At 48.3% G+C, this 13,467-nt stretch overlaps 1 protein-coding gene across 2 annotated transcripts in view; it reads left to right on the top strand.

Moving 5' to 3' along the window:
- Window positions 1–12,871, top strand: part of RC3H1 (ring finger and CCCH-type domains 1) — an 80,899-nt gene extending 68,028 nt beyond the window's left edge. The window contains exons 1-8 of one of the 2 annotated variants that reach the window (XM_009915652.2): window positions 4,302–4,496; window positions 7,052–7,167; window positions 7,845–8,223; window positions 10,537–10,752; window positions 11,069–11,206; window positions 11,291–11,684; window positions 12,040–12,104; window positions 12,317–12,871. In XM_009915652.2, coding sequence (XP_009913954.1) covers window positions 7,067–7,167; window positions 7,845–8,223; window positions 10,537–10,752; window positions 11,069–11,206; window positions 11,291–11,684; window positions 12,040–12,104; window positions 12,317–12,490 — 1,467 coding nt within the window. In that variant the 5' untranslated portion in view covers window positions 4,302–4,496; window positions 7,052–7,066 and the 3' untranslated portion in view covers window positions 12,491–12,871. Of the gene's footprint in view, window positions 1–4,301; window positions 4,497–7,051; window positions 7,168–7,844; window positions 8,224–10,536; window positions 10,753–11,068; window positions 11,207–11,290; window positions 11,685–12,039; window positions 12,105–12,316 lie in introns of those variants that run through there. The other variant, XM_069789620.1, reaches the window with a different exon arrangement.
- Window positions 12,872–13,467: the final 596 nt, after the last annotated feature.

The following is a 13,467-nucleotide window of genomic DNA, read 5'->3' as shown; positions in this document are numbered from 1 at the left end:
GAGACCAAAAATGTAGTAGGGTAAAAGGAAATATTAGAAAGAAAATTTGAGTTAGAATTAATTCCTGGTGACTTGTGCAAAGATTGGGAACGTGGAAAAATAGGGGAGACCCTCCCATTTGAGTCACGAAGTTCAGAGAATACCTCCTTGCTTTCTAAACTCCTGTTAGAGTCTCGGTGCGGCTGGGTCGACTCCTAGTCCCAGACTTGGTCAACGGTTTATATCTAAAGGGATTATGAGTATAATAGCCTAAAAATCATTCACAGTTGAATAAAAGTCACAACGGTAATTTAAGTATAAATTTGAAAGTAATAACTTTATAATATACTTGCTATAATATGCTTATTATAGACTACTCGGGTTAGTACACACGCATGCATAAAGACACTAAAAGATACACATACAAGAGAGTAAAGAGGTATACCTGTTAAAAATTCCTCTCAAGATCAGTGAAAAGATTCCCGTTGAATGCTTCGGCATCTTTCTTAACGGGCGAAGGGTCGAACCTCAAGGAGTAGAGAGTATGAGCCCAGGTCATGTTGGCTTTCAGCGACAGACTTCTGATTTTCGCAAACAGGAAAGTTTGTGAGGTCTCAGAGGTGTCCCAGTCAGAGGGAGATGCTGGTGACAGCCCGCTGCGGTCCAGGAGAGCTGAGAGCACCTTACTTAGTAGTACTGCTGTGTATAGGTTTGGGAGATGATTGACTTTTGTCATCAACAAATTGCTGGAATCCCACCTGCGCTGGTACTCTTTCATGTACAGATAAGGAAAGCTCTGAGGCTGTCTGAGAATAACTTAAAACATAGATACGGGATGCTCCAAGATTCTCACAGGAGGACTGTAATGTCTCAAGGTTGTTATGAGAGAGAACAGGCTATCTCTACTCCCATCCTCCACCGGGCAGCAGGAGTCCTTGAGACACACAGCATAGCTCTCTTAGTTGTGTAAGAATTCCTGGCACAGCCAAGGGTCACTTAACTGCCCGACTCATTACACTTATGCTGAGGCCTAGCGAGACTTCCCAAGTTCATAAATCAGCCTGGAGAGGGGGGGAGAAATGCACCACCACAGGGGCTGTTTCTCTTCTGACTCTACCTGTAAACAAAGTGGCTTCTTCTTGTGTTCACCAGAGGCAAACAAGAAAGGATACTCATAATTAGTTTTGTTTCTTGCTCGAAGAGAGTCTATGTATTTAAAAAACAAACCCTTCAGAGCAAGGACCAAGCAGCGTGCCTCTAATGTTGAGTCTGTTTTGGAACTTGCCTTCAAGTGAGAATAAGGTTTGTCCCACAGTCTGGTTTGTGGTTTTTAATCTTCTCCTTTCACTGCTTTTTTGGGGTTTTAGCAAGTCAGTAGCTGGCTACAAATCTGAGACTGGCTGAACATAGTCTGATGCGGAATAAGCCACAGCTTTGCTGATAAACTGTTCCTTCTTCTGTTGCAGGGCAAGCACAGCCTTCTGCCCTGGGAGTTTATGTGTGTGTTTATTACTTCTACCCTTACTTTTGAACCCAGGCACTGTGGATCCAGTCTGAGGTGTGTGCTTTGCTGGACTGAAGCCCATCACTGCTGTTAGGCCCCCCTCACACTTCCACACAGGTGTATTTTTTTTGCTGGATGATCGAAGCATGCAGTTCCTACAAAGGGAACTGTATTTAGTGGGCAATCCAGCAGAAAACTGGATATATCAGTTGGTGATGGTTTCCTTTCCCTTTTTCCCACTAGTCTGAGTGTCCAGGATGCTCAGGTACTCACTTGCGTAGGAAGAAAAGGGGAGGGGAAAAAAAAAAAAAAGCTGCATTTCTACAGTGGTTGGTTTTTAAAGATCTGAAGTGCTATGGAGAGTCAGATCCCTGTGGAAGGGAGCGGTGGCTGCTCTGCATCAGGAGAGCTTTGGGAAAACTTGGAGGGTTTTGTATATGGAAAAGAGAGGAGGCTGAGCTCAAGTGGATGGCAGCTGCTGGAAAATTTTCTTTCCCTTTGGGTATGGATACCAGGTTAGAAGGGAGCTGGAAAATGCTAGCCCAGAACACAAGATTTCTTGATCCCATCTTGTTCTGTGAGTGTATAAGTCTTCCTCCCTGTGCGTCGCCACAGAACTCGACAGTGAGCACCCAAAGCACGAACCAAAAGCTAAGTGAATTTGTGTTCCTGCTCACCACTCAGGTATGTTTAAGGGCTGTTTCTTTCCAGCTTCTCAAAAAAAGGGCACAATTCAGAAGACAGTGCAAGCATGCTGAGAAAACACACTGTCATCCTGCTGCTGTAAACTGGGCTTTTTTCTCTGAAAAGCGGAGAGCAGAGCTTGTGATTTTCCTCCAGAGGTTGCAAGCAGCGGTGTTCTGTACCACACAGCTCCATGGGCACTTGCGAAAGACAGCAGCACCCTGAAACGAAGGGGTCCCCTGTCCTGGCTGAGACATCTTGAGTTGTTTTTGTAATCTCCTTCCCCATAATTGAGGACTCCGATTCCCTGTCTCCTGAACTATGAGTGTGGGAGAGACCAAAACTGAGGCAAGGTGCTTGATCTCTCTTGCCCCAGGCTGCCAGGCTTAGAGCTTTGGTGCTTAATGGTTTTGAGCAGCTGATCCCTTTTTTGGGTCTGTGAACAGCAGCTTTAGGAGAAAAACAGTCCCTCTACTAGAGTAAACAAGGCGGCTATTGGTTTGTATTAACATGCTTGTAATTTTGGATGCTTCCTTAGGTATAGCTCTGCTCAGGTGTCAGTGCTGGGTTGTTGCTTTTGAGCTGAACCAGTGATAAATTGCCACTTACGTGCTGCACTCAAAAAATATATTTACTCAGCTGTCCTACCAGGTATGGCTTGGGCAGCTTGCAGATCCCTTCAGCCCTACACTGCCAATTCTGGAATTAACCTTGCTGTTAATAGGGCAACCATCATTGAAGAAAGCATTTTCTTGCTCAGTTTTAGGCGTTTGGTTTCTCTTAGAGTTGAAGTGAGCATGCAGTTGCAATACTAGCTTACTTTGTCACGCTGGTAAGAGTTTATTCACGTTATCTTAAGCTATATGGGGTGTGCAAAACACAATAGGTGTTTGCTCTTGTTTTTACTGCTTTAAACTACCTCTAAGCTTTGGGTGAACAGAAACCCATGCTCGGATGTTTGCCTGCTGCTCTCTGCTGGGTGTGGAACCTCCCTAATTCACCCTGAAGACCCTGGGACCTGCAAGCATGTGAGTTACCTTGGAAAATTAAACCAGCAGCCACTTGGAGCAACAAGGTACAGTGCACGTGTCCTTCCATTCTCATCGAGGGTATTTTATCTCCTGCAGCAGATTACAAATACCTAACCTGTGGGTTACTCACTGACTTGCATTGCAAGTCTGGCCTGATCTGTGGTCAGGCAGAAAGCAATTCTGAGGAGCAGGTGTTTGTGTGTGTGTTACTGGGCTGTGTTCAGAGTGGATTGTGTAGTTCTTGTGCTTGCTTTTGATGAAGATACCTCTGATTATACAACTGACGAGAGAGCAAGAATGATGTTATGTTGGGCAGAGGCAGTTTTTAAGAGTGGCACTTGTGGCCCCAGGCTATGGAGGGGAACCCACAAAAGCAAAGATGGGTCCAGAGCATGTCATCCCTTTTTTTCATGTGCATTTATTTCCACAATCTCTCCCATTTTTATTCCAGCCTGTACTGGTATAGTAAGGGCTTTTACTTTCCCCCAAACCAGTTTGCAGCTGCATTTTCCCATTAAGACCTGGGCTCTTACTGCAGGGCAGTAGCAGGGCGGCTTTAGCACTCACTGAGCCAGCGAGCTTCTGGCTTTTGATGTTCAGGAGGCAATGCTGTTGCATTTGTAGAGCAGCTGCATCCTAGATCTGAAATTGTGTTGCTTGGTCCTGCTCCCAATGCAGCTAGGCAGGGGCAGATGCTGTTAATTCTCAGCTTTCCAGCTGTGCAAGTGAAAAAGTGAGTGTAGTTAAGAGGGGGACGTATTTGAAACTGCAGAGTGTGAAGTGGGGCAGTTTCTCCCCACTTGTGCCTGTTTGTTTGGGAAATAGGGGGTGACAGATCTTGGGCAGAGGGAAACATTTTGCTGAATTACAAGATACTAAAGTGAGATTTACAGATGCCTTAGATCATCACATTTTTATTTGAACTGTTGAAAGTTTGGGGTTGGTTTTTTCCATGGTATAAGCAGTTAATTTTCCGTTGGCAAGAACTGAAGGTATCTGGCACTTGCGTGGGGTAGGTGGTCGAACTTTCCCTTGTCAGATTGAACTTTAAAACCTCCTTCAAACTAAACATTGCTTTTTTCTGCTCTTTGCTTAACCTTCTGCAGCCGGTCATCAGCCTTTGGCCTCAGCATCCTACCCCCCTCTCACCCTCCCCTGCTTTCATCTCAGCTCTGCTTGAGCACAGAAATCCAGTAGGGAGGCTGCTTTGGACTGGTTTGGGTTCAAGCTAGTCTGCCCTTTGTCTTAACAATTTGCATTTGCATCCTAAAAGCAGAAGGCTGGAGGTACAGGGGCAGGTAAGAGAAACAGATTTCACTAATCTTTCATTGTTAATTAATTCCTTGTAACAGGTTCTTTTCCCTTTGTAGGAGCCCTGTGAATTTTAGCTGCTGACAGTTTTTTTGCTCTAGGCATGGGCCCAAGGAGCCATTTCAAGAGGGCCCTCCCATCCCAGCTCTCATGAAGGCTCGCTTCTGTACAGCTCACTAAAGTGTCATGCTTGACTTTTATCCCCAACTTGTAGCAATGCTTCATGGTGTGGAGAGCAATTCATAAGGTCAGGCTGTCCTGAGTAATCACTGATCTCTTGCCCAGCTGTAAAAGAGCACTGCTGATTTGCTTTGCACTCTGTTTTTGGGGTGTGAGGGGATGGGGAAAAGGCTTTTATTCTCAAGAGCCGAAGTCAATCTCAAAATGGTTTGAGATACTTAACATTCCCTGGGCTCTTTAGCACACTGCATGGGTGCTGTGGGACATTCACGCCACCATAGGTAGCACTGGTAGGCTCAGTAGATTGGTTGCTGGGGGGTGAGCTGTGAGTCTGCAAGCTCAGTTAGTCATCCTTTCATGCAGCGATGAGAAACACTGGGATGGAAGTGGCCTGCGCTGGCTGAAGTCCGGCTGTGTTGCACAGCAGGCATGGGATGGGGGAGTTTATGCTTCCCTGGAGCCTTCTGATTTTGAGCTGAATCAGGAACTTGTTTTTTGGCTTTCCATGCCAAGGGGATGAAGCAGGAAAAAGAGCCCTTTCTCATTTTTACATTATTCCTTGCTAGTAACCCCTTTCAGACAGTGATGTTGCAGTAATACTTTTGGGATCCTTCCAGGATGAAAGAAGTTGACATATGGAGTGCATGGCAGTGCTGCAGGGGAAAAGGGAGTGTTGAAGAGCTCTGGAGGGAGGAGGACTTTTTCGGCCAAGTGCTACAGCAAAGAGCTGGCCTAAGAAATAGCATGGGCTCTTGCCTGTAAGAGACAAGACTGGACACATCAGGGTCCAAGTCAGCCTTAGTGGCTGATAAATTTTATTTAAAGTGTTAGTGTGAAGTCCTGTATCTCCTCTAAGTTGATGGAGTCAAGACTTTACTGTGAAGTAGAAACAGGGAGTCTTTCCCATTTAATCAGGACAGGATGAAGACGAGGTGCTCTCCCCACTCTTGTGCTTTGGGTTTTAAATATGAGATTAGCAGCACTTTCTGTGATGGCAGACACAACGATCTGCCTCTAGCTTGACAGAAGCAGGCAGTTGTGCTTGTACAGGCAGGTGGATATGCCTTTCCCTGGAGCTGAGCTGAGTGACAGGCCGCAGACTACAGTGAGGTTGTCCTTTCTGCGGTGGGACCAGCCATGGCTACATCAGGGCTGCTGGAGCCAGAGAGAATTAAGCGTGGGTGAGGGAAGGCTGCTGGCAGGCAGCAAAGGGCCACCCTGGTCCAGGCCCTAGAGCTGTGGAGCACAGAAGTGTGCCTGGCTTGTTGCTGGCTGATTTTTTTCCTGTAGGAGTGAAAGGTTCGGAAGAGCAGCGCTTCCTGGAGCACTTTCAATTGTCTGAATATTTTTCCTTTCTCTTGGCCTCCTGCCCTGGGTGTTGTTTTTCCTTCTGTATTCGGTTGACTTCCCTCCCCTTTCAGATTTTTTGTCCTCTGCATCTATCCTAAACCTTTTGAAAGATAATCTGTTTGTTGTTACCAGCAAGAGCAGTGGCTGTGGCCTGAGCAAGTACGTCTTGTTTTGCATGTTTTCTTGCAGAACTTGTTGCTATGCTATTAGGCTATGCTAGAGAGGGCCCCTTGGGGCTCGATATGGTCTCGATGCCAAATGAGGTAATTTCTGCTTTTGCAGAGGAATTGGAGCCAAGATGAAGTCATTGCCCCAGAGCCTGGAGAGGGGGTTGTAAAAGAACCCAGAGGTCTCCTGCATCCTGGATCAGCCCTTGAGTTGCTCCTGTTTTCTTCCCCCAGGTGCTGGCCTACCAGCCCTGGCAAGACCACAGACCCAGAGGTGACCAGTGCTAAATGCAGCTGATCTTTGATTTAGTTACTTAGGAGGCAGTGCTTGGTAGCTGTGGCAGTGAGTATGCGGGGGCAGGCAGAGACCTACCCAAGTTAGACATATCTTTGAAAAAGTCTTCCACGGCAGGCAAGTCCTGGGCGGGCTGCCAGCCCTTTCCAGTAGTTGTTTCCCGAGCTGTTGTGGCTGTGGTCTGTGAGCTTCCTCCCACGGGGTATGTGAACAAACCCACCACAGAGTCATGTAAAGGGCATCTCAAAACCACAATATGCAGGAAATCTTGCGTGCCACTTAATCGGCCCTAGGATGGCTGATGAGGCCTTGCTGCCAGAGCTGGTGGGATGTGCAGATCCCCTGCTTTAGCAAAGGTGGAAAATACAAATTCTCTCTTGCTGGGAGATTTTCAGAGACCTGCTTTTGCTGGAACATGGTTATTACCATTAGCCTATCCTCCTCTGGTACCAGGATCAGTCAGTTTGCATTGAGGTGTTGTGAACTTTGGACAGGAATAGCAGTGGTGCACCAGCTACACCATACACACTTATAAAATACACTTTTTCAGGATTAAAGATGCTCAATGCATGGAGGGACCTACTTCCCTGAAGACCTCTTCCTTATCACCTCTCTTCTCTGCTTTAGTGTTTCCTGCATCAGTACCTTAAATAGTGTAAAGCTGAGGTGACCCTGAAAGCACAGACAGTAATTGAAGGGGAGAGAGGAGCTCAGGTGAAGGGAGAAAAGAGACCAGGAAAAGTAGGAGATTCCCCCAGGGAAAAGGGGAAGAAAACAGTCAAAAACATTTTGTCTAAGGCCAACTGGGCTGTGGAGCTTGGGGTACCTGGGAGCTCTCCCCATGAGGAAGATGGGTAGGATCTGTACAGAAGCATAAATATACCTGGACTGCAAATCAGGGCAGCTGGAAGGCTTTGGTGGCTCTGTGCTGGCTCCTGTTGCAGGCAGGCCTGGGGAAACGCTGCATGGGCAGGGTCCTTTCACTGTAGCCACCTCGGCTCGCTGATGGGGAGGACTCAGAAGTTCAAATCATCCTTTTTTGTACAAAGTTGTCAGGGCTGAGCCTGCTGCTTAAAAAAGAGGGCACCAGGGGCTTTGGGAAAGCACTGTTTTCAGTGTATTGTTTCTAAAAGTGGTGTGTGCTCAGAGGCATGCTCATCCTGCTGGTGGTGTCTGTCTGTCCTCTTGGTTTGTCCTGTAGCTACAGGACAAAAGGACAACTGGAGAGGACCGTGGGGCTCCTGTCACTCTGATGTTGGCTGAAACGGGGCCCGTGGGCTGCGGAGGCAGCATGGGTTTTCTGGGCAGGCCAGTGTGTATAAGCTTTCTCTTTCTGGTTCCAGGACAATGCATCTTTTTGTGGTGTGTCTCTTCAGTGTCTGGGGTCTGGCTGCCCCTGAGCGCTACGTCGTGGAAGACGTCTGCACTGCAAAGCCACGCGACATCCCGGTGAATCCCATCTGCATCTATCGCAACCCTGAGAAGAAGCCCCAGGAGGGCGAGGGGCAAGAGCCAGGGAAGGGCAAGCTCCCAGAGTCTACTAACCCCCGGGTCTGGGAGCTGTCGAAGGCCAATTCTCGCTTTGCTGTTGTCTTCTACAAGTACCTGGCTGACTCCAAGGACAATGGGGAAAACATTTTCATGTCACCACTCAGCATTTCTACAGCCTTCGCCATGACCAAGCTCGGAGCTTGTGGTAGCACCCTCCAGCAGCTCATGGAGGTCAGTGGCATTTCCTCAGCCTTTTCCTGTAGCTGTCACCAGGTTCTCAAAGACAGCAAAGGTGATAATGGCCAACTGCTGCTAAAGGAATCCCTGGGTCAGGATGGATCCCTGGTTTGTGAAGGGAGACTTCTATTTAAACAAGCCCCTGGGAAGGACATATACAAGCTGCTTGTCTTGGGATTTGGTTAGATCCCAGCTCTTTCCTCTCACTCCCTATTTGGATCCAGCATTCTGGGGTGGATTTCCTGGGTTTGAGAGGTTAATTTTCATCTGGAGGAAAGGAAGCCCATTTGGGAGATGAGGGAAGGGAATGGGAACAGTTTGTTTCTCACAGGCTGGGCAAGCAATGAGCTGAGCAGGTAGCTAAGCCTCTTCTTGTGCAAAAAGCAGCAAAAGCCATGATACCGAGTCCCATTGAGAAAGGCTCTTTTTCATATTCTCTCTCTCTCCTTTGGGGCAAAAATAAGACACGTGGGACACCTTCCAGTCCACCTGGCTTCCAGGGCTGTGCCACCCTGCAGGAGCACAGGAACATCAGTTAGGCTTACTACAAGGAGGCCCTCAAGAAGTAAGAGCAGTCTGAGTGCTTAGCCAGAACTAAACAGCTTCTGTCTGCTTGTGTTGGGCAGTATTACAACAGCACAGTAAGAGCCTGAGCTTCCCAGGCAGGGGAGCCTGTATGCAGGGAGCCTCTCCTTCCAGCTGTGGCTTCTAAACCCAAAGGAGGGAGTTCTGGTCCTGCACAGAGAGGTAATCCTGAGTTCTGGCTCTTCCATGGGACCAGTTAACTCCCTGCCTGTCCAAGCACCCTTCTCGCTGTCAGACCTGCTTGCCTGACAACTGCGAGTACGCTTATCTGCCATGTGGGGTTTGGTACTGCCTGTACCTTCCTTGCAGACTGGAGACTATAGCCCAGAGGGGCCTTTCTCCCTGCAACGAGGAGGTGTGAATCAAACTGCTCCACTTGTCCCCACTGCCGCTATCCTTATAGATCCTGCCTCTGGAGTAAGTAATGTTGGGGTCTCCTGCCATCATCCACACAGTCTGGGCAGAGCAGAGCAGTGAACCATATCTCCAAAATCTTCACTCATGCCTTCCCCTCTGGGCAGCCCTTCCCACTGGAAAGGACCCTTCTCTCACTAAGCCACCCAGGACCCAGAGCTGCACTCCTAATCCCCCCTTTTCCCTACAAAAGGGCCAATAATGCCACCTTTGCCTCCTAGGAAATGGTCCCAGAGATCCTGGATGTTCATGTGGAGCAATGTGCTGTGGGATTTTCTGTGCCTTAAAACCCTAAGGTTTGGTAGTAGTAGACAAATCATAACTGTCTTTCCAGCTGGCAGCTAGGAGCAGATAAGAAAAAATGCACTGTGCTGCAGAAATCTACCCTCAAAACGATTGCTACATATTCCCATTCCCTGCTAAAATAGATAAGATGTACCAGAATTACTCAACAGGCCACAAGAACTGCTCCTGGAAAGGAGCAGCCTTTGGCATCATCACAGGAGGGTTTAGCACAAATCTTGTGAGTCCTCCTGTGACCTGCACTGACCCGAGAGCTGCTTCCAGGCCCCGTCAGCGCAATGCTTCTCGGGTGAGGCTCTCACTGGGGTGTGGTAGAGGGTTTATGAACACTGTGGATAAGCTATGTTAATTTTACCAGCACTGGGGGAAGCCTTGTGGTTCATATGCCAAGCTAGAATCTGTTCCCTGACAGGGGTCAGAGTGCACAGAGAAAAACATCGCCAAGACCTTAGTGTGTCTTCTCTACAGCTATCTAAAGGGTCTAGCTAAGTCATGCCCACGTTTGAGATAGACACACACAAAATGATGCATCTTGCCCTGACAGCTGGGGCAACAAAAGTGCGTGGGGAACAGAGGCAAAGGAAGAGGCAGATCCAGGCAAGTGCCCTGCCAACAGCTCTAGGGAAGGAGCTTCAGTGAGCAAGAGCTGGAGTCTTCTCTCGGGTAGGGTGCTGGGTCAAAGACAGTGAGAATTTGGGACCAGTCACAGGCAGAGTATGGAGAGCAAGGAAGCCAGAGTTAGAAAGAGGAGTAGTACCTCTCCATGCTGAGCAGTGTTTAACCCTCCATTTTGGACCTCTCCAAATCTAGGTCTTGGGATGGCAATGTGTTGCTCTTGCGTAGATTTGGGTTCCAAATTAAACATGGAGGGTGAAGTTCTGAGGGCCTGCAGATTTCTTGCCTTTGTGCAGGCAAAGGCTGCATCACCACTTGCTGTGGGGCTCGGGAGCTGTGGGAGTGCAAGGGCCTGCTCATGGATTCCTCCTCACTGTTTGGCTCCTCCAGGTCTTTCGATTTGACACCATTTCGGAAAAGACATCTGATCAGATCCACTTCTTCTTTGCCAAGCTGAACTGCCGGCTTTACAAGAAAGCCAACAAATCCTCAGAGCTGGTATCGGCCAACCGCCTTTTCGGGGAGAAATCTTTGGTCTTTAATGAGACTTACCAGAACATTAGTGAAATAGTTTATGGAGCGAAACTCTGGCCCTTGAACTTCAAAGTGAGTTTGAACTACTTGGGATTTTTCTTGTTCATTCGTTTTTTTCCCCGCCCTGTCCTTCTGCTTTTGCTGTGTCCCCATCTTTTGCCCACAAGGAGTGCCTTGCATTGGGTGGGTGGGACTATGGGATGCAGCTCCTCCTGTCCCAGCTCACCTTAACCACAGTCACTTTACCACTCCTCATTTCTAAACATTGCAGCACTACACTGGGAGCAGTGTCCTCCCCGAGCACGCAACTTGTTAAAGTCTCCTGCAGAAGGGATACAAAGAGGTGTTTAAAAGCTTTGACTTAACCTTTTTTGGTCTCTTCCTTCAGGAGAAGCCAGAATTTTCCAGGAAGATCATTAATGAGTGGGTAGCTAACAAGACAGAGAAGCGCATTACAGAAGTGATCCCAGAAAGAGGTATTGATGATCTCACTGTCTTGGTCCTGGTCAACACCATTTATTTTAAGGTATGGCGAACAAAACTGGGGGAGCAGCCCATTTCCCTGGGGGAAACATGATGCTCATGTTTGTCCTCCCCTTCTCCCTTTTAGGGGCACTGGAAATCGCAGTTCCCAGCTCCAAACACAAAACTGGATTTATTTCATAAAGCCAATGGTGAGACCTGCAAAGTCCCAATTATGTACCAGGAGTCCAAATTCCGCCACGCATCCATCCCCCAGGACAAAGTCCAGGTGCTGGAGCTGCCTTACAAAGGGGATGATATCACAATGGTGCTGGTCCTGCCCAGTGCTGGCACACCATTGGTGGAGGTGGAGCGAGACCTGACATCGGAGAAGCTGCAGGACTGGATAGACTCCATGATGGAGGTATCTCTCTTTGTCTACCTCCCTCGCTTCCGCGTCGAGGACAGCTTCAGTGTCAAGGAGAAGCTGAGAAAAATGGGGCTGGAAGATCTCTTCAGTCCAGAAAATGCCAGACTCCCAGGTCAGATGTGGAGACGGGGTGGTGGAGGGTGGAGGTGGGGGGTAACCATTCCTCCATGGGTGCCAGGGCAGTAAGTGCAGCAGCACATGAGGAGCAAGAACATGAAAGCATTTAGATGTTGCTGCAGTCAATGATGGACTCTGTGGTCAAGTCCCATCATGGACATGCAGCCCTGCTCTGCACTAAGGACATGGGAGTTAAGCAATCAATTGCAGTTGGTGAAGGATATTTCTGCCAAAACCAGGACAGCAGACATGCCTTCCGCTTGAACACAGTCTATGAAGGATGGAAGCATGTTCTTTCCTGAGCTGTTGTCTAAAAACATAGTTTTAACTTTCTCCATTTTGTATTTCAGGTATCATTGCAGAGGGTCGTACAGACCTGTATGTATCTGAGGCTTTCCATAAAGCCTTCCTTGAGGTAAGCCTTGTTTTTTCCCAGGGGTGTCTTCCTCTTTGTTGCTAAAACCATTAAAAAGAAAAAACAGCTCTGAGCCCATGATGTCCTCAGTGATCTGGGGCTTTGGGGAGAGGTCGGAGCTTGGCACCCACCTTCCATGGAGAAGGAGGGCGAGCCCTCTACATACTGCATAATGCCCATATCTTAATCCCATCTTCTCTTTTGGTTGGTAGGTGAATGAAGAAGGTAGCGAGGCATCAGCTGCTACAGCTGTCACTGTCTCCGGCCGTTCCTTCCCCATGAACAGAATAATCTTCAATGCCAACAGGCCCTTCCTGCTTTTCATCCGGGAAGCCTCCCTCAACACCATTATCTTCATGGGCAGAATAGCCGACCCTTGCTCCTAAAGGGGCTCTCAGGGCCTCGCCTCTCCCTCCTCTGCCTCTGGAAAAGGGGCAGTAGGGTATTGCCATGAAGCCTGGGCTGCTCCTGGGGTGTTTGGTCTTACTGTTTGGTGCAAGCTGCAGGGAGGGACTGTATCCAGCTGGGCTGTAACCGCTCCTCCTTGCTGTGTCAGGTGAGGTGGCTCAGAGGGCACTTCACCTGCTCCATCCTTCATTCAAAGGGAAGCTGAATTTTTTTCCGGCACCAGTATTTTTGAGGCACCCAAACCTGAGTCCAGCATTGCTGTCATTCTTATATCCAACCCTCCTCCCTTTCAGGCCTCAAACTGTAACTCTGATCCCCTGGTTCATTAAAAACCTATAGATCTGTATGTAACAAACTGATCTCTGAATCGACAATTTTCACTAAGTCACTTCCTGGACTTATTTAAACTTTCCTTTTTCAACAAATGGGCCCTTCCCTCTGTTCCCCGGTCCCAGCAGAACAGCCCCATGCTGGAGCAGTCAGTGGAACAGCAGCAGCTAAATGGCATGTGCTGGCTGGGCCGGAGACATCTTTACGCAGCTCTGTGTGGCACAGCTGGTAGGTGGAAGAGCTGCCACACACCGGAGCCCTGCTTGCCAACAGCTCTGACGTGTCCGAGTGCTAAGCAGTTGCTCTTGAAAACCTTGCGTAGCCAAGGCTCTGAATCTGTCTTTTTAAGACTTAAAACTAGGACCATGCTAAAAGTTACTGTAGCATGAACTGTGACAATGCCCAGGTAAGGTAACCAATATCTGTAACTCTTAAAAATCTGTTATCTCACCTGCAAGTTTACTCCTAGAGCTTGAGGCGTCCTGGCCTGCTGCCATGTCACATGTGTCATCTGACCTCTGGTCCACACACAGTGGCCATACTGCTGTAGGACCTCTGACAGGGTTGTCTTGAAAATGCAGAAGAATATGTGATGAGCTTTCCGCTAAGACTTCCGCATTTAGGG

The sequence above is a fragment of the Haliaeetus albicilla genome, chromosome 8 (assembly GCF_947461875.1).
Source record: "Haliaeetus albicilla chromosome 8, bHalAlb1.1, whole genome shotgun sequence".
Taxonomy (NCBI): Eukaryota; Metazoa; Chordata; class Aves; order Accipitriformes; family Accipitridae; genus Haliaeetus; species Haliaeetus albicilla.
Note: the sequence above shows the minus strand (reverse complement) of the source record. Positions and strands in the feature narration are given on the sequence as shown.